Consider the following 27,240-nt stretch of genomic DNA (forward strand, 5'->3'; position numbering starts at 1 on the left):
TTAGCACACCCAAGCTAATAAAATGTACGGTTACTGACCAAAATACAACAAAAACAAAGCATTTTAAAAACGTATAAAGCAACATTAACGACTTTAAACCGTTTCCACCTAAGGTTTAACTGCTAACTAGCAAGCTACAGCAACCGCGACGAAAGTTTCGTTAACTATGAGAACTTTTTAAAAACTAAACTATTTTATGTTACGAATAAAACGCTGTTAAAAATGTCGTAAGACTCGGTGAATCCGAAATGTGGTGGTTTGGGGGTTTATTTTTAAGGACACCGACTCCTTAAAAGCTATAAAGTGAGTTTAAGTGTTAGCCGCTTAGGCTAGCTAACTGTGGCTATGCTTCGACTAACTTGCTAGTTTAATTAAATATCCCCCGTTTCCTCTCAGACCGCAAAGGAAATCGAGCTTTATCACAGTCGTTCATTTTCATTAAAGTGTTCATGTACAAACAAACCTTAATTAGTTAAAGCTCAAGCCGAATGTGTGTGGTGATCGGTGGAGATATCGCCACACTGAGAGAAGCGACTAGAAAACAAAAACAGTAACTTACCAAACCTCCTGTGCCGATGATGACCGGGGGTAACACCCGGCATAAGTACAAACTACTCGTGTGAGAGATCTAGAAACTTTATTTTCTAAGACACGGTCGAGGTTGTGTGCTGATGTGAGCGTTAGTGTTAGTTTGCTGGGCTTGTGTGTGTGACACCCACACCGTTCAACATGGCGCTCTGACTGCACATTCATCCTTCTCAGGAGGGGCGAGACAAGCCAAAGGGTGTGACCAAACTCACTGGGCTTCATTCTTAAAACTGTTTATTTCCCAAATATCACCAATGCGAGCCTCTTTACGGTTATTAAAGTCAACCAAGACACCCATTAAAGAGGTGTTCTGATAAAATGAGCGCACATTTTCCGTCATCGTGAGATTAGTGTGCTCTTGAATTACCGAAACCGATAAAATCGGCGGAATGTGGCCCCCAAGTGGGCTTATATTAGAGACATCTGACTGTGACCCTGAGGTGGAATGTTTCTAGGAAATAAACGTAATGTTCTCATCTTGTTTAAAATAGCTCTGTCTCAGAAGAAGATGTACGGAGTAGACGATTGCAATAACAGTAAAATATTATGCAATAACATTCCCATCGTACAAAAATGTAAAATAATTTCCCGCAAAACACAACGGTTAATAATGTAAAGTAATAAAAACAGCAAAAAAATCAACAGCCTTAGGCAATCAGAATTTTTTACCACACTACCAAGTTACCACAGTTTAACTGTAAATGTACTAACTGGTATTTTACAAAAACAGATATGGTTACTATATTTTGAGGTTAAAAATATATGTATATATGTATGCAGTGTTGGGGGTAACACATTACAAATAACACCAGTCATGTAATCAGATTACTTTTTTCAAGTAACTAGTAAAGTAACACATTACTTTTTAATTTACAAGAAATTATCTGAGTTCAAATAAGTAACACCAGTTACGTTGTTTTCCCACTTACTGACTGATAGCTCTCCTGTCCCCATGTTGATAGAAATCAGTAATAAGTCATTGTGTGCGCCGTGTAAACATGATGCTTACAGTACTTCTATGCTAATTGTAAAAACGCATGTACTCATCTCTCTGTATTTAATCTGATTTTATTAACCAATGTCTTTGCTGTTGACCTTAGAGAAACAAAATTACTTTAAATAAACTAATATTTGTGCTTTATTTTTTTAAATGCTGAAGAGTGAAAAGACATGAATTTTCTTTTTTCTTTTTTTTTTTTCTTCAGCCTGAGGCTTATTCATTTCACTTTTGGTGTGAAAGGGCTTTTACATTCGTAAAACAGAACTTTTTATATTAAAAACAAACAAGGAAGCCCAGCCCAGATTTAAAAAGTAATGCAAAAGTAACATCACACATTACTTTCCATAAAAAGTAACGTATTTAGTTACTTTTTTAGGGAGTAACACAATATTATAATGCATTACTTTTAAAAGTAACTTCCCCAACATTGCATATATGGTATACATAGGTAGTCTAATAAATTTAAATGGTTCTTTTGGGGAAATAAATAAGTAAACAAACAAACAAATAAACTAGTTGTCGTTATTGTTGTTGTTGTTAAATATAATGAATATCAAATATTATGGTTTAAATTAATAACATTTTTAGATGGTTCTGCTTTGAACAGACAGACTTATACACACAGACTTTGGTTTATCTGTCTAACCAAAAGATTACCAAATACACACAAAAGACATTTGAGGTTTATGAACTCACTTGGACGCAAATTTGTTAGTAAAACTAGAATATATATAATTTGATGCTTTATCAAATTATTATGTAGCTATGATGCCATTCTGCTGCTTCAAACATACATGTTCTGCAATATGAAAAATCTGATTGTTTAAATGTAATAGGTTACAGATTACAAGCTACCCTATTTAAAATGTAATAAGTAGTAACTATTTCATTTACTTTATTAATGTAATGTAACTGATTACATTTGATTACCGTTTGATTACTATTCTAAATTTCTAATGATTGTTTTCAACAAAACAAACATTTAAAGCAGGCAGGGTTAATATTTCAGTAGTACTTAACACTAATTACTGTCAGACTTTCAAAATATTTAATCACTTGAATTAGGATTATAATATTTTAAATTGCAGCCACCACAAAATCAGACTTTAGCACCTCTTTTTACACGTATGATTGTTTTGAGGTTAAATACAGATTTAAAATCATAACAAGAAATAGTAAATATTAGAAAGAAATCTGTAATCGTTAACATTTTCATAAGTAACTTTAATTTAACGGATTACAGTTACATTTATTTTGGAATTAAATTACATGTAACTAATAACTCCCAAATTCTGATTGTTGGAAATAAAACAGTTCAATACATAACAGAAGATTTTTCACTGAAATTTCAGGCATGCACTTCTGGTCGTCAACATTATACGAGACTAGATTTAATAGTATTTACATGAGGTGACCACTAAGGGGCAGCATGGTAAAGATTTTCCTTCTCATGGTACTGAAAGAGACGTGTGTAATGATAAAACAACTTTTAAAACTGTATACAATCGTTTTCAGCTACCCCTAAATATTACATCTCACTATTGTCATCTCATTAAGTATAATATGTGGTAAATCATAATGTTGTTCCCCTTTAAAAGTGTTCAAACCCTGTCTTTGATGTTAAAACAGCTGTGTGGTTAAGCTGTGTGGTCCCTTTCATGATGCTTGCATTTGTTTCTGCAAGCAAACTGCATGTGACATCCCACATTGAAACAGTAGTTTCCATTTAGCAATGTAGAAATGTTTCCCAATCTGCGTAGTTTCCTTCACATAGCTTCTAGATATGGTGTTCCTCTCGTTTCTTTTGTCAAGCCAGTGTGATATTATCAAATGATACTATTCACAAAGAATTGTGCTGTATTAAATGAGAAGGTCTGGATAACAGTAACACTGTAAGTAACAGTGAGTCCAATATGAATATTTGTATTATAATAGCCTTTAAATGGGGATCATAATATAGACTAATGTTCAAATATAAGAAATGACTTTTTCTGCAACAGATGTCATGACTACTAATTTTGTTTTTTTTGTCATCCTTAAAGGATAGCTCACCCAAAAATGAAAATCCTGTCATCATTTACTCAAAATATCTTATTATGTTGTATTTTCCACAGAAGGAAGTATGTCATACAGGTTCAAAAGAACATGAGGCAGAGTGAACAATTTTTTTGAACCTTTTGAACTATTTGTTTGGGAGAAAGTTTCAGTCTTTTTTAGCAAATAATAGCGTGCAATACTTCTTTTAAATGACAATGAAAATGTTGTGGTTATTAATCATAGGCCACTGGGTCAAATGAGCAAACCTAGCAAGTTTAAAATGATGGCAGAGCATCTATAACTTTCAGCCTTTGTCACGAGACACCCCTCTCTTTGTGGTTTCCTTGTTTCATGCTCAGGAAGCCCTTTTTTTCGGTCCCCCATATTGTTGATACTGTCAAGTGTGTTTCTCCGGGCATTCTCTCTATATATTTCTCTGTTTTCATTTATATTTATAGTATGACCATGTCAACAAAGTGAAAAAGGAGTGAAATTCATGCTATAATGTGCTTCCTGAAGTGTTTCCTTGTACATGAGCATCTTACCCTTCTGTCAACAGTTTTCTGTTCACACCAACAGCAATTTCTCATATGCAGTCTTACATCTGAATGCAAATGACATTCACAGATTGTCTTTTGTGTTGCAAAATGTTTCCAGGTAGCAGTTAAAGTCATGGAAAATGTTGAGCTGAGTGCTGTTGACATCCTAACTAGGAGTTTATGTCTAGGTTTATCACATTTAAGTGATCATTTCTGAAGCAACTTTCTTTCTTTAAGACGAAACTTCAAATGTTCTGAAAGGGAATTTGTAAACAGCTCGTCTCCGCCCTGGGGAGTGTTCATAACATCAGCTCAAACAGCAATAATGACTGGCTGTGAGTGTAATGAGTCCCATTACGGTTCTCTTGCATAGCCAATGCCAAGATAGACTCTTTGAATTTGATAAACAGTGTATGTTAAAGCTCTGAAATGAGAGCAAGAAAGGATCATTTGCAAATAAATTCCCATTCTGCTACTACTCAACCCTAGAACATGTGAAATACAATTAGATGAATATATAAAACTAATTGTTTAGTCAATGCAAATAAATTTTAACAATAATTTAGTTGTGTGTGAGAGAAAATACGTGTGCACATAACCTCACCTTGCTCAACTATTAGTAAATCACTTTGCAAAAGCATCTGCTGAATGACAGCTTGCTATCTGCTTTATACTAAACATAAATATGATTATCAATATGATATTAAAGGCCACCTATTATGCAAAATTCACTTTTGGATGTTGTTTAAACATAAATGTGTGTTGGCAGTGTGTGTACACACCACCCTATAATGATAAAAATCCACCCGCTCCTTTGTTTAAATCCCCATAAATCATAACTTGATCTTGTCTCAGAACAAGCCGTCTGCATAGTTGTTAATCAAAAAAATGCATCATAAATAAAGATACTGTCTCTAATAAGAAAGAGTCTACTCTTAACCACCTTAAAGAGTCATCATATTTTCAATTCTTCTGCCTGTTACTGATATATGGTATATGTGGTATAACACATTTGCTAGTTAGTGTTTACATCATGTCGAGAAGATGAGTTCTGCGCTGTGAAAGCAAGTTTGTTTTCATTGCCGAAAGATAATGATGTGCCATATACAAAGTTTGAACTTGCCCCTGAGAAACGTCCTGATCAAGTCGTGCTTGCGATGGAGTTCCCGGTTGGGCGACTGCATCGCTGTCATCCTCGGACTCGTATTGATAAGGTAATATCAATGCCATGTTTTTAACCTTTAGCATCTTTGTTTACAAGTAACCTTCCATAGCAAAAAATGAATTATGGTAATTGGCCTTTTCTTTCTGACACGCATTGTATACGAAGAGCCCAATCACAACCCAGATAGCACACTGCTGTGTACAAACGTCTGGAAGACATCTGTAAGATGTCAGTTTTACATGCATTTTAAATCTTAAAGTCATCTTATTTGACATCTGATAGAAAACGTCCAACAGACATTTTACAAATGAGCAAACTACGTCTTGCAGATGTAAATGCAGATGTCAAATAGACCAAACTGACCAATCAGAGCAGAGTAGGCCTATGGAAGGAAGGGTTTTACAGACCTTAAGCTCAGAACAGTTTTGCCAAGTCTGTGGTTTTCCTCCGGAATCAAGCTACTTTAACACTGTTGCTGCGGGTTATTTTTCACGTCTGCGGGTTGAAACAACCTCAATAATGTGATATTAAGCCACTGGAATGTGAATTGTACCAGGGCAACCCAGCCAAAAAAGGTGTTTTTGACCCCCCGGAACACAATTTTTTTTAACGGGACCTCCCTGAAATATGATTGGTCTAGTTTTGCCTAGCAATTGGGCAGGTTTTGTTGTGAAAACCTGGCAACCCTGGCTCAGAACTGCTTCAAACGAATCATTTCGAAAAATACACCCGAAAAGTCTAATATTAAATGTATATTCTGAGAAAATGACAATGTTTTCTGACCTTAGTTGCATTTAACCTTGTTGTACACAATATTAGAACACTTTAAAATACCATATGACCTGCTCTTTAATACAAAGATCTAATATAAACATGCATTTTTTTTCCAGCTGTTACGTTCACATTACCGACTGTGTTTTTGTATCTCCTGTGTGTTTTTATCATAAACTTGTGTGTATTTGACAGTTTAAGCACAATAAGACATGAAAGAGAAGTGGTTTAGTACGCACATGCCGTGTGACATGTGCTTTCTGTGCACGTGCTTCGAATGTGTGCGCTCATAAACCTGTATATCAGAAGTGTAAACTAATATGGCTTTAAAACACATGATTTCAGTGCAAAAGACATGATCATCAAAACCAAACCGATGTTTTTTGGCAGAGTATCCGAGGTTTGAGCTATTAAGGCACAGCCCTATTCTGGAGAGGGGGGCGGAGAGCAGCAGCTCATTTGCATTTAAAGCGACATGCACAAAAGCAGCGTGTTTCTGCTTTTACTCAAAATAGGCATTTTTAAAATGATATAATAAATGATCTGTGGGGTATTTTGAGCTGAAACTTCAGAGACACATTCTTATCGCATCTTGTAAAAAGACCACTTTATGTGAAATATCTAGCTAAAAATGAGACATCCATGTGCTAAACAGCACCACCAATAGACCCTGCGAGGTGTTCAGTGAGTCATGCAGCTCTGTGGGGACGTTGGCTCATTTCAACACACATATGTTCTTTGAATCATGAATTCTTTCAGATGAACTCCTCAGCTGATGTGATTCACCTCCAGCTATTCTGTGTCTGAGGAAAAATCTAAACTAACACAGATTTACCAGATAACCTTGCTCGGTGACAGATCTGCTCATAAAACAGCAGTCAGGCAAACACAAGTGTGTTATTCTTTACTTGTAATACGCAGGTCCGGCTCTCTGATGAGGGGAAGTTTTCGAGAGGCCATTCTTTTCGTCATCCTCCTATCATTTTTTCAATTTTCCTGTTTCTCACATTGCTGTATTTCCTTCTATTAGAGCACACAGTGAGACAGGAACTGCCACCCCTGCCTCCCTCCCACACGCTTTTTCTGCCTCTCGCTCTCTCTCTTTTAGACCCACACACATTCTCATGCTTGTTCTCTCGGTTCATTTATCACGGTGCAGTGTTTGACAGTAAGCGCGTCTCTGGACGGTCTGTTTCAGCGTGGATGGTCTCTGGGCTTATCCTTTCCCCTCTTCAGTATTCTGTTGCCGTGGTGGGACGTCTACCCACATTGATCTTCTGGGATCTGGCTTCACCTCCAGCTCAGGATGGAAGCAGTAGCTCTTTACAACTTTTGTGCCACGGAAAGTGACGAGCTTAGTTTTCAGAAGGGAGATGTTCTCAAGGTAAGAGCCGTTTTGTGTTGGTTTATGCTTTGTTTGCCGAATTATAAGATTTGCTTATTGTCTTTTCTTTCACTAGATCACTAATATGGAAGATGATCCTAATTGGTACACAGCAGAGTTGGTGAACAGGAAGGGCTACGTACCTAAAAATTATATCAGTGTAAGACCGCACACGTAAGTACAATTTTATGTCTGCAAACCTTGGAAAGTGTTGATTTGACTTGTGTTGGTATTGACTTTGGTTGGTATAGTCTTGATTCACACTAGATCAGAATAGTCTTGGGAACAAAGAGAAAATGAGATGATTTTAATTATAATTGTCAAATGAGATTTTCAGAAACAGACAGTCCTGCTTCTCAGATGTTTTTTTTACGGCTCAAATACGGCTCAGATATGACAATATATCAAAGTGTATTATCATATGTGAGAAATTTTACTATTAACTGATAAAATATTTCTCATCAAATTCCTCCATGACAAGTTTTTTTTTTTTTTTTTGCTAATTTGTTTTTATTTCTTTACATTATTCTGCCAGTATATACAGCTATACACAGTAAACATAAACACAAAATTTTAAAATAGCTGCAAGCAGCAATTACCGGGGTTAAAGTGCTTAAGGGATTTAAGCATATATGGAAAAAGACATTACGTATTATGTAGCAAGGCTGTACTCACCTAAATCAATGATTAAAAAAACACTTTTTGGCATATTCAGGTAATTTACCATAAAATAGGGTGACCAGAGGTGCCACTTCCCGGGGACATGTTCAGCACACAGTTTCTAAATTGTCTAAAATAACCAGGTGTTGGTTGTTTGCGCTGCACCGATCGATCGTTGTATGACATTAAAATACCATGAGAGCTATAGAGAGCAGAGCAGACGGATCCATGCTTTCAGATCACTTTCTCTGTATTTTGATGTTATACAATGATCAAACAGCGCAGTGCAATTTAGAAATCCTGTGCTGAACGCGTCCATAGGAAGTGGCACGTCTGGTCACCCTACCATAGAAATATGATGTTTTTTAACGTTCATGACTGTTATAGCACCAGCTGTGGTCCAATCTCCTTAAAACTTTGCATGCTTGTTTAGAATCGCCTGTCGGATGTGGTCAGCAGGTTTTGTGAAGTTAGGAGTTTTCTTTTAGGCTTTATAGAATTTTGGGTAAATTTGGACAGGCCCCTTTTCTAAATGACCCCATTATAGCTTCCCAAAGGGTAAATGTCAACATTTTTTAAATAATTATTGGCCTAGAAAATCCAAAGAATTGTACTGCAGTGTTTTTTTTCCAGATTGAGCAAAAAACCTAGGACTAGTTCACAAAAGCAGGTTTTTTATGTCTTCTCAATCATTTAACAAATGATTTGATTGACAACAGTGGTTCTGGAGGCAAAGTTGTTCAGAATGACGAGTTCTATCCTATAATATCAATATCGTGCGTATGTGCTAAAAACCGTGCATTGTGTACGCCCACGTGCATTTAGTGTCCTTGTAGACACTTGTGGCACTTTGGATCAAGAATGTGCACACCAATTTTCATGTTGATAGGACAAACAGATACGCAGTTATAGCCATTTTTATGTTTTTTTTCCCTCTTATAGCACCACCAACAGTTTCTGTGTTACTCTAGCCAAAATATCTAAAAAGTCGTAAATCAATAAAGATTTTCTAGAGAAGTAAAACTTATTGTCTTGTTTTGAGAAAAAAACAAGTTAAAATTAAGTGAGTTTTTGCTTGAAACAAGCAAAATAATCTGTCAATGGGGTAAGTAAAATAATATTTTGCTTACTCATTCTGTTCAGGAGTTATAGGCATTTTATTAAAAGTGTCTCTTACCGTTTCAAACGTTTTGCCGTCTCTATGCGACATTGAGTTGAAAGTTCAACTTTTTTTTTGATAATTATTGATATTCACTCTCCAGAGAATCTTTCTGCACTGGTTTGGTTCCAGTTGGGTGAAAAACCTAGGACTAGTTCGCAAAAGTAGGTTTTTCAAAAAATGCAACATACCAGAAAATTTTGCCAGGCTCACGATCAAATCTGAGTCGTGCGTTTTGTCAGGTGTTGGCCAAAGATTCCATCGACATGAGACACTTGAGCCTGAAACTGGCGGTTTAGGAGTTATGAGTGATGTTGTACTTTCGATCGCTGTAGCGCGCCCCTGTCAGGCCGATTGGCACAAGCCTTGGTGACGTTGTTGTCGGTGTGAGTACTACCATCCCTCCAAGTTTCAAGTCTCTACGACTTACGCTTTGGTCTGCATGATCAGTTTTATGATCGCTGATCCGTGACCAATCTAACAATTACAGTAAGGTTTCAGCGCTTTGCGCTTGAACCCCAAAAAATACTATCAATGTTAAAATCTGTTTTTGCTAATTAATTTTTTTAATAACTTAACATCAACAATACTTTAATACAACTAAGCACCAAATCAGCATATCAGAATGATTTCTGAAGGATCATGTGACACTGAAGACTGAATGATAATGATATTTCACAATAGTGTTTTTACTGTATTTAGTAACCAATAAATGCAGCATAAGAGGCTTCTTTCCAAGTCATTAAAAAAATCTTGGAAAGATGTTTTAACAGAAAGAGCAACCTTTGTTAAACAGAAATGTCCTCTAGTTTGCCAGTACATAGTAATAAAGTGTATAAAAACCATACACACAATGCTATTTAACCTACAGCAACCTAATTAGTTGTTTATCGCATGTCTAATACCTTGCCTATCTTGCCCACAGATGGTTTGCGGGCCGTATCTCTCGACATGTGGCCGAGAATCGACTGCGCCAGCGGGAGTGTGGAAGCTTCTTAGTAAGAGAAAGTGAGAGTGCACCTGGAGAATTCTCCATGTCTGTGAGGTAAGACGCATCCCAACCTTCTTATCCCAGTCTGCTATATGCGCTGTTGTTGGGGTCACTGTAATTTGTTGTTTGCTGCATGCCTTACAAAAGCATAACAAGAAACTGCATAATGAGAAAAATTGTAGTGTCCATCAAAACCCATCTGACCTACTTTGCAAAGGATGCCAGTATCCCCTCCTGCTTAAGAAAACGTACCATGAAGTTGTCTGAAAATGAGAGCATCAGAAAGCTATTACATCGGAGCGGAGATTTCATTTAAAATTCATCAAGTGCGCTGGCGCTGGAATCACATTATTATTCTGTCTGGCTCGTTACCATCCACTTCTTGATGGCTGAGTTGGGTTTGGATGGTAGAGCACAAGCCTGTCTGGGATCCCGGGAACGAGCTGGCTGGGATAATCAGCACTGCGGTCTTGAGCGAGGGCTGGCCTCAGGTGTGGAAGCACCGGCTTGGGTTATTGTGAGATTGAATGACTGCACAGCATACTATGAAAAGTGGAATTGGCAGCTGGTCTGCAGGTCCAGGGCTAATGTGTGACGCAGCTCTTCATGCATTCCTTGAGAGAGTGCTGTCTGTGGATACAGATTACTAATTAGACACAGGTGTGATCTCTGTGTGATCGATGAAATCTAACTCTGGCATTTTAGTTGAATGACCATAATAGCTGTTACATGACAAAACAAGGTCATAAAATGAGCAATGTGAATGCCTGGAATGCCTCTGATTTTAAAACTGTAAATCTTTGATGACTTTCGGCATTAATGTCCAACGGCATCCAGATTTGAACTGGGTTAATGGGAAGAGACTGTAAAAAACCTCAGGCGCTCTGATTATTCATCTGCCACAGTACACATGTTCCTGTTTTTCTCTGAGAAAATACAATGCAGTCACTTTAAAAAAATAGCCTGGGATTTTCAGTTATGACAAATGTCTGGCCATCAGAGCTTCCTCTTTTTGGTTTCAACATGCTTTTAAAACAAATTATTTTGCAATATCTTTTATAACATAACTCAGAAACTACACACACAAAAATCGGATGTACACTGGGGTCAATACTTTTTAAAAAAAGAAATACTTTATATATATATATATATATATATATATACACTTACATTAATACTTTTATTATTCTTAATACTTACATTCAGTAAGGATGCATAAAACTGCTTTAAAGTGACAGTACACTTATAAAATGCATATTAAAATAATTTCTGAAGGATCATGTGACACTGATGACTGGAATAATAGATGCTAAAAATTCAGCTTTGCATCACAGGAACAAATTATATTTGAAAAAAATATTAAAAACAGATGTGTTATTTTTTATTGTAATAATATTTCACAATATTACCATTTTACGCTGTGTTTTTGATCAAATAAATGTAGCCTTAAAATGTTAAGTTGTACTAAGTTACATTTGTGTTGATTTAACTTAAAATTTTAAGGCAGCTGGGTAACAAGCCCAGCTTTGAAGTTTAACAAACCAATTTTTCTGTTTAGTCAACTCAAATATCTAAGTTGTCACTTAGTACAACTTAACATTTCAAGTTAAGTAAACTAATTTGAGTTCATTGAACTTAAAATTGTAAGGCAGCAGGGTAACAAATAATTTTAAATTGACTCAACAAATTATGTTGTTTTTGTCTGTTTGTTTTTTAGTATTTATTATAACATCTGGAAATTGTCATTTTTGGGGTGTGTCTAAAAAAAGAGCTTTTTTGGTGTGTATCACTTTAAATGCAAGTGAGCTGCATATTCCCGCCCCATCTTCAGAAGAGGCCGTAGTGTATACATCTTTAATTTGCATACCTGCAGCAATAAACAATCAGTGGAAGTAACATGACTGAGAGCGAGAGAACTGGTGTTCAGCCGTACATATGTGACGTCAAACACACCAACAGTGGGACAAAACAAAGCAATGTTACAGAGCTTGCACAAACTAATCTCACCAGTGCTGCGCTGATCAATTAAAATAATTTGATAACCTACACACACAAATACAGCTTAAACGTTAGCTAAGCACTATAACAACACGACATTCACAAAGCAGTCTGGAGTGAAATGATTGTGCAGACAAATGTATTTAGGTAGATTTTAAGGTGCATTACCTTCAAAAATGCGTCTTCAGTGGCTCAGATGTTGGGAGAAAATGAAGACTGTTGTTCAGTCTTACATTCAAACACTGAACACCGGGATTGTTTACGAGACATATGTTAATGATACAGCTGCTTAAAGTACAAATAATGTGTACCATTTAGGGGTAAATAAAGTACAAAGATGTACCTTTTAGCTTTTGTACCTCAGGGTACGGCCCCAGTGACAGCTTTGTACCTTGTGTACAAAGGAGGTTCTGTGTATCTCCTCTGGCCCTGTGCCACAGGTCTAGTCACTCCACTTGGCCGAATGAAGATGGGTGAAGATAACTCAGCTGTGAAATGTCTAGTGAACCATCTGCTCCATCTTAAAGTGGGACACTAACTGACTTATCCACAAAACCAAGTTTAGATTGCTTTAATGACCACTGCATTGACATTCTTCCATGCATAGTAAAGCATACTGGATATACTATATATATGTTCTGACAGGAGGCAAAGTTCTCTTTTTTTTTTTTTAACCAAAATTAAATTAATGTCCCGGTCACATTTTCTTGGTTAAATAAACATTACTTACACTATTAGAAAAAGGAGGGAAAAAAGCTAAAAATGTAATCAATATTTTATTTATTAAAAACAAGTGTGAATCTCATCAAGTTAGTGTTTCAAGCATTGTACATTTATTAAAATAATAACTCAAGGCAGTAAAAATTTAAACAATATATTTTATTTGTGAACTTACGTTCAGCTATTCTTCTTAATAGTTAACTTTTAACTATTTCTGAATTTTTCGGACCATCAAAGCTCAGTAAATATTAGTCACAAAGATTTACTTTAAATTTCACCAAGCTGATTGTTCACTAAAAACTCAAACAGATCACATTTTCAAAGTAGTTATATCCAAGTGTGTGAGCTGTTTTTAATTAGTCTTCTAATTAAAGCCATTATATTGTTCATTCAGACTGATTTGCAGGAATCAGAGGCAGGATTTATTGCATGAACCAATCATAGCCGATCATAACCAGTTGTATCCAATCATATCACGATGGAGGCATTGTTTCCTCTCATGTGACTTTCCTCTATTCATTCTCAACAAACTTTAGGGGTACGCTTTAGGGGTTCTGTTTAAATTCAGTGGGCGTGGACTCCCACTGTAACTCTACCCCCAATGGTATCACTGTTGGACAGTGTTTCTTTAGAAAAATGAGTGATTTGTACACTTTTTAATGCTTAGTTTGTAATGTGTGTTGTTTTATTTTAGTACTACGATTTTTTCTCATTCCAAATTTTTTGAGGAGGCACTGCGTTCCTCGGAGGAAACGCCCCCTGATACATTCACATATAACAGCTTGCAAGAAGGTCTTAAGATGTGTGCACGTTTATTTCTATGTGATTGCACTTTTTTACCTGGCTGACAGTAAAAATCAGTAAAAATAGCAACCAACCAGAACAACCCATGTAATTTTTCTCACCATGTGGTCTCATTATGTTGCTAATGATTTCAAAGCAGACAATATTTTGGCCTGTCAATTATCTTCAGTGAAAGGAGAGAATGCCAGCAAGCAGGTAATCCTGCATTAGAAAGCTAAAACGGGCTGTTCACTAGATAAAACGATTAAACTGTCAATCACGGTGACTCAAACGAAACAGCTTTGTTACAGCAGTAAACTATCAACAATGCAACATACCACAGCCATTTGCTGTTACCTCAACTCATGCACCATGGACCTGCCTTGCTACAAACCACAACAGCGTTGAAGGTTTAGGCACTGAATGTAGGCCATTGTCAATGCCACTGACGGCTGAGAGAAATGACAGGTTATGCTGACGAACCACCAAATCATGCGCATCTATATTTAATTACAGCTTCTGACCTCACCCGTGCCCTAAACCCCATCACCAGCACATCATGCACAGAAACCTTTTTTTCTGTTAAAAACAACCTCATTTGGCTGAACTTGTGACTCAGTTCAAGACTGTGCTTATGACTAGTTTAATCAGCCCATGAATAGCACTGCATGATGGAGCATCTAAGTCTGACTTTCAGGAGGCTTTTGAGGAAGTACAGTATTTCACTTTGACAGTCACAAGCTTTTAGGTCTATGAAAATGCAAGCTTTCAAACATTACGGTTTTTACTCTCTTAAAGCGAGCAAGTCTTAGCACTTGGTTTTCAGGTAAACTGAGTGACAAATGGATTTTATCAGTGCTGCGCTCCAGAAAGCAGCGAGATATGGATCACTGTGAGCATGCAAAAAATGACGGGATGACTCACGCTTGTACCTTTGATCTACTTTACTCTGAAATATCAAAATGTCTTATTAATATTCATAAAGCGCAATTCATCTTTAGACATGCCTTCGTCATACAGTTGAAAGAAAGTTTGCTGTTTCAAACACTGAATTATTTAAATGTTATCACAGCTTTGAAGAGAATATTTGCAAAGTCTCTTAAAGACGTCAAGCAGTTTTTTACACTAACGCAACCAAAGCAACATCGAAACTTTATTCAGAAGGCATGCTGACCAATTGTTGTGACATTTTTGGCCTGCATTAAGTATAGCTGTTTGCAGATCCTAAAATGTAAAAATAAGACTGTGCAGAGAAGATGTTTTGAACCTTAATGTTTTAAACCTGTCGTGACTTTCTGTAAAGTGTTTTGGTTTAAAAGTGTGTGTGTGCTTTAAAGAATTGCCGATTTGTTTGATATTTCCATGCAATGAAATTTATAAATTTTTAAAGTAATTTTGTTTTGTGGCACAAAACAGAACTAGATAGTTTCCATCTACAATCTAGACACAAGCATGGTAAATCGAGGGAATAGTGTTTTGAACAGTGTTGTAATTGTTAACTTAAACTAAAACTGAAACTATATATATATATATATATATATATATATATATATATAACTAAAAAAATAAAGCTATATATATATAAAACTAAAAGTACATAAATAATATTAAAATAACACGGGTTTGGAAAACCTACTTGAAAGCATTATTGCAGTTCTGTTTGGAGCCACTAGTGGCAGAAGTGGCACACTGCACCTTTAAAGGCGAAGTTCACTTCTAGAACAAATATTTACAAATAATGTTCTCACCCCATTGTCATCCAAGATGTTCATGTCTTTCTTTCTTCAGTCGATAAGAAATTATGTTTTTGAGGAAAACATTCCAGGAATTATTGTTTTAATTAATTTAAAACTTAATTAATTTGTTTAATTTAATAATTACTCGATATAGTGGACTTCAATGGTGCCTGCGAATTTGAACGTCCAAAATGCTGTTTAAATGCAGCTTCAAAGGGCTCTAAATGACCCCAGCTGAATAATAAGGGTCTTATCCAGTGAAATCGGTTATTTTCTAAAAAAAAAAAAAAAAAAAAAAAAAAAAATAAAACACACAAAAAAGGATATACTTTTCAACCTCAAATGCACGTCTTATCTAGCTCTGCCATGTACATGCGTACTCTGTGTAATCCGGTTCAATACAGTGAGGGTAGGTCGAAAAACACCCATCTCATTTTCTCCTCTAACTTCAAAATCGTCCTACATCGCTGTTTTACCTTTTTTTGTAAAGGGCGTTGGATGTTCTTTGCATGTTCACTTTGTAAACACTGGGTCGGTACTTCTGCAGAGAAATAAGACAAGCATTTGAGGTTAAAAAGTATACAAATTTGAATGTTTTTAGAAAATGACCCTTATTTTTTTAGCTGGGATCATTTAGAGCCCTTTGAAGCTGCTTTGACACTGCATTTTGGAAGTTCAAACTCACAGCACCATTGAAGTCCTCTATATGGAGATAATTCCTGAAATGTTTTTCTCAAAAAACATAATTTCTTTACAACTGAAGAAAGAAAGGCATGAACATATTGGATGACAATAGGGTGAGAACACCATCTGTGAATTTTTGTTCTGAAAGTGAACTTCTCCTTTAAGAGTGACTTCAGATAGTACCCAAAAATAAAATTCTGTCATTAAATACTCACCCTTGTGTCATTCCTTTATTCATGTTTGGAACAGAAAGATATTTTTGATTAAATCCGAGAGCTTCTCAACCCTGCATAGACAGCAATTCAATTACAGTCTTGGACACGGAATAAGAAAGAGAAAAAAATGTTGAATAAAGTCATAATTTTTGTTTTCTTTGCGCAACAAATGTTTTCTCGTAGCTTCATAAAATTAAGGTTGAACCACTGATGTCACATGGACTATGTTATTAATGTCCTTACTACCTTTCTGTGCCGTGAATGTGGTAATTACATTGCTGTCTATGCAGGGTCAGAAAGCTCTTGACTTCATCAAAAATACCTTAATTTGTGTTCTAAAGATGAACGAAGGTCTTACGGGTTTGGAACAACATGATGGTGAGGAATTAATGACAATTTTAATTTTTGGGTGAACTATCCCTCCAAGTCTCCTGCTTTTTGTGGTCACTTCACGAAATCCTAAAGGGCTTATTCTGTAAGTACTCTGATATTCTGTAGTACTGTGTGTTTATACTGAATTTCTGTCTCTCTGACCAGCTATGGGGATCACGTACAGCATTTCAAGGTGTTAAAGGACAGAGATGGATATTACTTTGTTTGGGAGGAGATCTTCCCTTCCTTGAATCAGCTTGTGGACTTCTACAAGAGCAACAGCATAGCAAAGGAAAGGACGGTGTTTTTGAGGGATACAGAACATACACTAAAGGTAAGATGGCTGTAACTTTGTGACAACAGCAAATAAAATGTTATATTTAAATGCTTTTAAAATGACTGTATGAACTGTAAATAGCATGTTTTTAACCAAAGACCATTTTAACCATATAAAAAATATTAGTTTCATTGGAAAAAATAAATAAATAAATAAATAAATCTCATTTTTCAGATGCCACAGAGATAGGAAAGTACATTTGCATTCAGATTCTCACTCAGAGGTGTCAGAAATGCTTACTTTGAGTGAACCGTGTTTAGACACCTTGTTAAGGATACCTTCCACATAAATTAAACAACTACCTGATTGCCAATTATCCAAATTACACGTAATTCACATCAGGAAAAACAAACTTATCAGTTACGAAAACTACAAAAAATATCTTGTAATGTTGAGGCACGTAAAGTATGACGTCAAAAAGGACCTAAATGTGGAAAATGTAAAGACAGGCACAACAATACTGACCTTTGTCTGTTATTGTTTCCCATCAGAGGCCCCATCACGCACATGCCCTGTTTGACTTCAATCCAGAGCACAACTCCCAGCTGCACTTCCTGCGGGGTGATGTCATAGACCTGCTGGACTGCTCCGATTCTCAGCGCTGGAAAGGTCGTTGCCGTGGCCGTGTGGGCTTTTTCCCCCCCTGAGTACGTTCAGCCCATCTATCACTGACTCTGAAGGAGAATAACAACACTGCGTGTACATATCATTGGTTTATTGCTTTAATACGACGGAATGATTAAGTTGAACGGACAGAAATGAACTTATCCAGACACAGTTACTAAAGCACAATCATGCTGTTGACACTAAGACGACACCTGTCAGCTTTTTAGGACGCCCTAAACTATCAAGCACGATTATAAAAAAAAAAAAAAGAATTTTAATCTCTTTACTGCACTTTGCTCACAAATTTGGATATTAACTCAAAAACTTCTTTAATGAATTGCTATATTTATGACCTTTTTTTCTGTGTATATATTGTTCATATGTTGTCTTATTTTCTTTTGATGATGTAAATGTTACCATTATGATGACTGAAAATAGATCATTATTAAAACAATAGTGTGTTAATGTCATTATTCTTTCATTAATCTTCAGTTAGGGCATTATATGGTTACTGGGTCAAGAAAGGAAATGACTAAACTTGAAACACAATTATCAAGCACATTCGGGAATATTTCATCTTCCATTGTTTGACATTCTGATGTGCTGCGAAGTAAAACTGAATTCGAAACCTCTGAAGGGAATCAGTATTTCCATCCATGGATTTCATCCAGTTTTTAGAACATTACTTGAAGGTTTATGATTAAATCTGTGGTTATTATAATATTTTTACAGCATAAATTACACACAGTCATACCTTAATTGTGAAAACTATTTCTTGGTTGTTCTCTTAAAAACGTAAGTTATGGACTACAATGCTGACCAACAGAGGGGTTTGAGGACGTTTGAGGACGTCATGAATCGGCCATATTGGCGGCACTAAATGTAAACAATGCTAAATGAAACATGCATATTTTGTTGATTGTTGCTGCTGAAAATGGACCGGGTAAAACATTAGGAGTATAGACTGCCAAAAGTTAGAACATACCAAGAGTGCAAAAAACTGTCTGAGGAACAAAAGACATTTGTGGTCGGCCAAAATGAACCAGGATTTCCAGGGCAAAAATCTTGACAACATTCGTGCATGTTCTTATCGTTTCCGGTAGGTAAAATATTAGGCTAAAATCTTAATTAATACTGCTCATACGTGTCTTCACTATTAACTTTAGTTTGTCAAAAGATTGCACCCTTTCCTGCTTATTAAGTCTATAATAGCAGCTTTCCACACTTTTTTTCGTGGTTTATACAGCATAAATTAACAGAACAACATAATCAGTAGTACATTAACCATGCAATCCATGCTGTTTACATCTTATCGCCAATATGGCCGCCTATTCGGGTACCTAATCATATCGTGACGTAAAACCCTCTATTTGCCAAATGGGAACTTTTAAGAAACTTACGTTTTTAGGCTACACATCACAAACAAAACATATTAGAATCCAAATACTAATTACTTTCTTGATAAGTATGTTTTAAGTTGTTTCATACCTACTATTTCGATGTTTTCAAAACTACAGGTTTTAACAGTGAGCAAGCTCTGAAATGCATTGTTTCTGAAATACAGAAAGAAACAGTGCTAATAATATAACTTGCACGTCTAGAACGACATCTCTGTTCATTTTTCCTAAAACTGGCTTACAAAACGTCCCCTCTACTAAACTGCGATTAGTAGACACGGAGTTTGAACAATGCCATAAAGTCTGTTGGGTTTCTCTTACCATTGGTTGAATAGCGAGTCACGTGACGGAGGTGTGCACGTTTACCTGCACTTGCATCTGTGCATGAACACACACATCAGTATTCTTGACAGGACCAACTGATGAGCAGAAGCAAGTGCACCAGATCTTTCACCGTTCGCCTGTGCCTTTTTATCTATAGTATTTAATCCTCTAGGTTAAAATGGTTTAACTTAACTTGTCAATTATATGCAATTTTATTTTAAATGCTGTTAAAAATACAGCTGAGCTCAAGTAATGGCACTGTCACAGGTTCAGTGCCTTGATGACAATCACATCAACTTGCGCACCAACGAGTCCAAGCCGGAGTTCTTCTACAGCGAGGAGCAGAGACTCGCACTGGAAACGCTCATACATGACGGAAAGGACGCCTTTGAGGACTACATTAAAACAAACAACATCCGCTGCTTTCTTTCGGACCTTGAACTTGAGAGGATTCTCAACACTGTGGAGGTGTATAGTCCGGGTTCCCCTGAATATACCGCTGAACTGCTCGGGGAAAGTGATGGGGAAGAGATTTCCCTTCAGTACTGGCCTGACCGCTCGGACCGCTCGATCCCACAGCTGGACATCGGGTGGCCGGACCGGGCATCCTACCGCGGAATGACTCGTGTTCAAGTGTACACTCAACCCCCTTATGATGGTCAGTCGCATATTAAAGAGGTCGTTAGAAAAATGATCTCCCAAGCACAAAAGGTAGGGGATGAATGTTATATATATTATCATCATTTTATGATTTTTTGTTGTGATTCACCTCTGGTGAAGATATTGACCAAAGTCCAGGGTAGAGATCTACACGTGTTGTCAAGCTCATAAAACAGTCAGATGTCATTATCAGAGCTCTGATCGGTACACCCTCAGGGAAAAAAAGTAAAAAAAGTTTACAGCTTTTTTTTTTTTTCTGGGAGTGTAGGGACGGCACTGCTGGAACTTTGGACAAATAGGCCCTATACACACACACACACACACACACACACACACATATACGTTTGACATTATATATATAATTTAAATAATTTAACATTCTAATGAAAGTTTTCAAATATTGAAAAATGTGAATAAATGTCATGGGAAACATTTTTGCACCCCACAGGGTATTTTTTGCTCACAGTGACCCATGCACTTTTCCAGATCTGCTGTTCTCATTACTTGGAATTACTTTTTCCAAGGGTGACCAGTTTTTTTCATCTGTGTGCAGAGTTTTATTTACATGCATTATCATTATCAGTACGTTTTTTTAACAGATATCACACCATGTTCTTGTGTTTTCATTAATACCCTTCCCTTTGCAGGTTATTGCAATTGTCATGGACTTGTTCACAGATATTGACATCTTCAAAGATGTCCTGGATGTAAGCTACAAGCGGAAAGTTTCTGTGTATATTATGTTGGATAGCACCGGAGTGAAGCACTTCCTGAGAATGTGTGAGAAAGCAGGAATGCACACTGGACACCTCAAGGCATGTCACATTTAATATTCCAAACTAATTTGTCCTGCAATTTAAAATGATTTATTACTGATTCATTAGCAGAAAAGAAACATCCGATTATTAAAAGCCTGCAGTTCAATGAGCAAAAACAACCACTGAGAGATAATTCTTGGAACATGCAGTACTTCAAATCAGAAAGTCCAATTTCCCAAACAGCCTGTGGCAACTGTGAGCACTTATGACTCTTGACACTTTTGTTTAGAGACGGAAACAGATTTCTGCTGACGATAGATAGTTTGCAGCACATTTTTGAAATGACATAGAATCCTAGACTGTATCAGGTGATGTTAAGGGATTTGTTAGAAAGAAATTAAATGTATGTAGTGTCTATTTACAAATCTATAAATATTACAAGAGGTCAGTATTTGCTACATTCCATTTAGATGTTCTGTTACAGAACTTTTTATGTGAATCATTTGACCTGAATATTTGAGATATTAGCTTCTGTCTGTGTATCATCTAAAGGCAGCTCAAAAATAAAAGGCATTTGCAGATCATAATAAGTCATCCTGAGTTACTCTCTCATTTAAAAGGATAGTTCACCCAAAAATGAAAATTACCCCATGACTCACTCACTCTCAAGCCATCCTAGGTGTATATGATTTTCTTATTTCAGACTAATACAATCAGAGTTATATTTTAAAAAAATGCCCTGGCTCTTTCAAGCTTTATAATGGCAGTGAATTTTTTATAGATTTTATAGTCCAGTAAAGTGCATCCGTCCATCATAAAAAGTGCTCCACATGGCTCCTGGGGGTTAATAAAGGCCTTCTGAAGCAAAAATCGATGCTTTGTGTAAGAAAATTTTCCTTATTTAAATTTTTATAAAACATAATCTCTAGCTTCCGCTAACACATTCACAAGATAGTGGTGTTCCAGCGGATGATGTAGGACGTAGGCAAACACAGTGACGACCATAGAAGCGCAGAGGAGAGAGCAAAACAAAACACTGGTCCCGAATTAAAACTACAAAATGAGGATTTGTAAAGAAAAGTGTTGGAAGATTTTGATATAATCCAAGAGGAGACTGGTTTTCTTATGCTCTTAACAAAAATTGGTTCTTGCGAGACTAGCATATTCTCACCAGAGCTTCCGCTACGTCTACAGCCACTATCTCATGAATGTGTGTACGACAATGCAGAGCACTTTTTATGATGGATGAATGCACTTTATTGGACTTCCAAATCTCAACGCCAATTCACTGCCATTATAAGGCTTGGAAAAGCAGGACATTTTTAATATAACTCTGGCTGTATTCATCTAAAAAAAGAATGTCATATAAACCCAGGATGAGTAAATCATGAGGTTTTTTTCTTTCTTGGGTAACCTATCCCTTAAACACTCTTAAAACCCTATTGTTAGATAATAATCTCTGTCATACATCATATTTAAATATATATATTTGTTTTTGATGTTTTTTTAAATAGATTATGCCGTTTGAGTTTGGCATTTGAGTTATAGGCCTTTATATGCCACTGTGACAATTTCTTTTTGTTTTTAATGTCTTTTTTCCAGCCACACATTAACCAAACATGCTAAACTTTTTTTACATCAGAACTTGAGAGTGCGCAGCATCAGAGGGGTAGAATTTTTCAGTCGATCCTCAAAGAGAGTGTTTGGCAGCCAAAGCCAGAAGTTCATGTTTATTGATGGTGACAAAGCAGTCTCAGGGTCATATAGGTAGGTCTGGTCAACCCAGTTTAACCATATTAGACCTAACCTAATTTATGACCAAACTTAAATTCGAAATACATCCATAAATACATTGATTAAAGTAGTCATTACAATTAAGAATGTGTTTTTTACTTTCAGCTTCACATGGTCTGCCTCTAGACTGGACAGAAATATCATCACGGTTCTCACTGGCCAAGCAGTCGACACGTTTGACTTATTGTTTCAGGACATGTATATGATATCTAATAGAGTGTGTCTGAGCAAGATTAATCTGAGCAGTGAGCCTGAACCTGAGTTCCTCCCTCAAGTGGTACCCACTGTATTTCCCTCAGCCACCACAGCACTCAAGCTCATTAACCCAAAATACTCTCTAGTCACTAACTGCGCTTTCAAAGCCAACGGACCCGTACATGACCAGACAAGTGCCAAGAACAACACTTTCAAGAATCAGACGGAAGACATCAAACTAATTAGAGAAACACCAGCGGTGCCACCGGTTCACCCGGGACTGCTTAACCTGCAAAAGGCGAACATGATCAATTATGTGCCAACCTGGCCCGATCCAGAACCGCCGAGGGATGTCATTGGTTTCATTAACATAAGAGACTACAAGAAGCCATTGCAAGCTCACCTAATGCGTTCAGAACTCTTTGAAGTGTCTCAAGCCATCCGATTCAAGGATCCTTTTCGTGAGCCGAAGGAGTCTTTATCTCTCAGGGCTTGTCCTGGACCCATATCCCGAACTCCCTCTAATTCTAAAGCTCCAGCTCAGAAGCAAACATCAGGTGAAGTGAAGAAGTATTTTGATCAAAATCAACATCAAAGCAGCAGCCGGAGTGAGAATCTTATCTCGACTTTGGAGAAGCCGGAAACAAGGCATGTGCTTGCCTGTAACAAAGTAAATAAGGAGCAAATATGTGTGATGGAAAAAGAGCTGAGAAAAAACATTAATGCAGGAAAATACTTTTCCAATACAATTTCATCTTTCTCTCAAGATGATACAGATACAAAGCAAGGTGTGGATACTCTGCAACCTTTGAAATGGCCTGCTCAAACCTCAGATGACCTTAACTTGAAATCTTCATCAGCTTTGTCCAACAAAAGTCATCATGTCTTAACCATAGACACTCCTTCTGTTAAGCAAAGCCAAGATGACCAAGTCAGAAATAATGTTGCTGCACAAGGCTGCAGCGATACAAAACCAGACACAAACCAAAACGGCTGGAATGATGCACAGACGTCTAACTGCGACTCCAGCATCTCTTCATTGTCTGATGAATACTATGAGTGTATCAGCCCAGGGTTTGTAGAAGATGTCTTTGTGCCTGAAAAGGCACTGGATAATTCAATCCAAAACAGTCAACAAAAGCAAGCGGTGTCTTGTTCAAATTCATCCCTAGCTCCAGACAGTACAGATTTGGATAACAAACAGACGTTGCTTATTCCAAAACTTTTAAAAACATCTTGCAGCATTGTTTTCAATTTCTTATCTGCAGACAAACTACCAGTCAAAGATAGCGAAACCTCCTCTTTCTCACAGACTCCTAATGGTTGCTTCAACCTCTCTTCAACTTCAGAGGAATACTTTGAGTGCAGTAATACAGTGGAATCGAAGTCAGAGATTGATGGTATAGATCATGAAGTAGAGACGTTAAGCTCAAATGAACAACAAGTACTGAAGCCTGGGCTGAGCACTCAGAACCTGAAAGAAAATGATGAACCTATAGTGCATTCAGGACAGGAGCAGCCCAAATTTCAACACATACTAGAGATGACAGCTGACAGTCGCCAGGCTGAAGATAAAACCCAAAATGGGCTGGATGAGAAAGTTCACAGACAAGTACAAGAGTCTGAAGTTACATCAGAGCCAGTAGAGAGCAAATCGAAGAGTAACTCTTTGCAAGAACATGAGATAAGTGCATCTCTGAAGGTTTTAGAAGTACAGTCCAAGGAAGAGTCTGTAGAATTAACCAAGAAAGCTGAAGCGCCAATGCAGGACTTACAACTTGAGGTAAGTCCAGATTTAGCGTGTGAGCAACCTGAAAAAGAGCCACTACAGAACATGCAACCTGAAGAAAGTCTGGACTTATTATGTGAGGAAACGTCTGCACTGTTAGCTGAGAAAGATTCAAAACCACAACTACAGGACTCTCAAGTAAGTCAAGATGTAAAGTGTGAGGCACAATCTGTGACGTTAGCTGAGAAAACTGCAAAAGCACCACTGCAGGACTTACAACCTGAGGTAAGTCTGGACTCAATATGTAAGGGACAATCTGTCCAGTTATCTGAGACTACTACTAAACCACCACTACAGGACTCAAAGTCTGGGGAAAGTCCAAATTTAGATGTGAATGCTGTCCCACAGTCTGCAACAGACTGTGAATTTGGGAGCTCAATACTGCAGGATAAAGCAGATATAACTCCAGAGATGACCAAGGTAACAAAGTCCATAGAGTTACCCAAGAGTGATGAACTGCAAAACCCATTGACGGATTTAGATTCTGGATCAAAACTGAAATCTCAAGAGCATATGAATGAGCAGTTAAAACTGCAGAATGATGAGGCCAGTCCAGCTGTGTTAAAGAAGCACAATCCTCAAGAGAAACTTCCTGAACAGTTTGAACCCATTAAACTGCTGATATTAGAGGATTCCAACTCCCAAGAGACAGAGCTGAACCATTCTGATCCTGTAAGACCAAGTGCTGCACTGAGAAAAGAAACAAAAATGAGCAAACCTGAGCCTACAGAACCAAAGACTATAAATGATAGAAAATCTAAAGAGAATAAGCATGACGTTTACAGTAGGCATAGAAAGGAAACATGTCACCCGACAGCTCTGATTGATGACAAACGAGAAGGAGAACATATTTATACAAATCAGATGAACAAGAACTTGCCTGAGGTGAAAACCAAGCTGGAATGTCAGGTTAGGAAGGTAAAAACTTCTTACTGTACTACCAAGTGCACAAAAACTGGTTTAAAAACAGTTTAGAGAACTGGATTAGGAAAAATAGCATTAATTAATGTTATGTTCTTCATCCCAGCAACAACATCAAGCATCATCCAGAATTCCTGTTCAAGCCAGAGGAGGGTCAACTAAGTTACCCATCAGCAAAGCAGACACTAGCAGTCGCTCATTGGAGGTTCGAGTTTCTAAAACTGGCATGCATAGATACCCACTTGGAAAACCGCTGGGGCAACATAAGCCTAGCATTACATCATCTTCTCCATCTCCTGAAAAACTGTCCTCATTAGGAGTTGCTCCAGTTAAGTCATCACAAAAACCCCCTTGCATAGTACCTGCACCAAAAAGTCCCACCTCTCTCTTAAAACTGCAGCAGGTTCAGCTGATTGCACCTAAGATCAAGCAGTCAGACCATGCAAACGTTTCCAGGAAACGTGTTGCATCTATAACAAAGTATAGTTGCTCTTCTGGAATTTCCTGCCCAGCACAAGGAAAGAAGCAGGCGATTAAAGGGTTTACGCCAAGCAAGTAGAATAAAGCAACAAACTGTTGTATACCGATTTCATGAATGTAATGATGTGCAATAGAAAACAAAATGTTAAAGGTCTCTGGGTTATTTTAGTAAGTAGTATTTTTATTGAATTACATGAGTTGATGTCACATAAAGCTATGCTTTATTTATTCCATTTAGCCAGCAGGAAGTTACAATAAGAATTTCCCAATACAAATAGGTTTTTCTAAACGTAGCAGTAAATTTAATCAGCTTTATCATTGTCCTTAAAGCTGTTAATTATGTAAATCATTTATTTTCCCATTCAGTTTGATGTAAATGATCAGTTATGGGAATATTAAATCATCACAGTTCACCATTTGCATAACACATTTTTTCCTGATTCTTTTATGGGTTGACTTTGGCTAAATGGTATACTAAATGAAACACTGGACATGTGTGCTGTCCACACATTTAGATTAAGGTCATAAACTGATTTTTTTTTCTCCAAACTCCATAGAAACTCCTAGACTGTATGCTTGTAAAATTACATTTATCGAATTATTAAAACGGACCTTCCATGACATAGTTAACTTGATTACAGCTGGATTTTATTCTCTCTTTTTTATTATATGAAGATGTTTTATCATTGTTGTTTGCTGGAGGAGCTTCAAACAGAATTTAACCTAATCCCACACCACACCCTCATTCAGTCCAACTCCTTAAGTTATTTTTAAGTGGCTTGGGACTGTGAGTGATCTTGTGGTGTCATCAGCCAATCGTCTTTGTCATGACTTTCCAGAATTAATCACATATCATTTACAGGTCAAGCAGAAAGACAATTGTGTCCAGTACTGGATGACTATAACAGAATTCCAATCACATACCTTTTTTCTAATGGTGTTCTGAAAATGCTGTGATTAATTACTAATTCCAAATCCGTAGAACTTTGTTTTATTTTCAGAACACAAATTAAGATATTTTTTATGAAATCCGAGAGCTTTCTGACCCAGCATAGACAGCAATGCAACTAACATGTTCAAGGCCCAGAAAAATAGCAAGGACGTCGTTAAAATAGTCCATGTGACATCAGTGGTTCAAACTTAATTTTATGAAGCTATGAGAAAACTAAAATAATTA

The 27,240-nt window shown here is 36.9% G+C and overlaps 3 protein-coding genes across 4 annotated transcripts in view; 2 read left to right on the forward strand and 1 right to left on the reverse strand.

The window, feature by feature from the left end:
• Positions 1-764, reverse strand: part of epn2 (epsin 2) — a 30,514-nt gene extending 29,750 nt beyond the window's left edge. Inside the window, exon 1 of one of the 2 annotated variants that reach the window (XM_051103472.1) lies at positions 560-764. The gene's annotated coding sequence lies outside the window, so the exon portion shown is untranslated. The remainder of the gene's footprint in view (positions 1-559) is intronic. The other variant, XM_051103470.1, reaches the window with a different exon arrangement.
• A 6,399-nt stretch (positions 765-7,163) lies between these two features.
• Positions 7,164-18,023, forward strand: grapa (GRB2 related adaptor protein a). Its single transcript, XM_051106391.1, is given in 6 exon segments — positions 7,164-7,484; positions 7,561-7,658; positions 10,229-10,348; positions 16,968-17,136; positions 17,631-17,777; positions 17,779-18,023. Coding segments are annotated over 6 exon segments (645 nt in total). The 5' UTR covers positions 7,164-7,406; the 3' UTR covers positions 17,812-18,023.
• A 1,544-nt stretch (positions 18,024-19,567) lies between these two features.
• fam83ga (family with sequence similarity 83 member Ga) lies at positions 19,568-26,631 on the forward strand. Its single transcript, XM_051100704.1, has 5 exons — positions 19,568-20,177; positions 20,774-20,941; positions 22,527-22,651; positions 22,784-25,580; positions 25,690-26,631. The coding sequence occupies exons 1-5, from the start codon at positions 19,719-19,721 to the stop codon at positions 26,140-26,142; spliced, it is 4,002 nt and encodes a 1,333-aa protein (XP_050956661.1). The 5' UTR covers positions 19,568-19,718; the 3' UTR covers positions 26,143-26,631.
• Positions 26,632-27,240: the final 609 nt, after the last annotated feature.

The sequence above is a fragment of the Labeo rohita genome, chromosome 3 (assembly GCF_022985175.1).
Source record: "Labeo rohita strain BAU-BD-2019 chromosome 3, IGBB_LRoh.1.0, whole genome shotgun sequence".
NCBI lineage: Eukaryota > Metazoa > Chordata > Actinopteri > Cypriniformes > Cyprinidae > Labeo > Labeo rohita.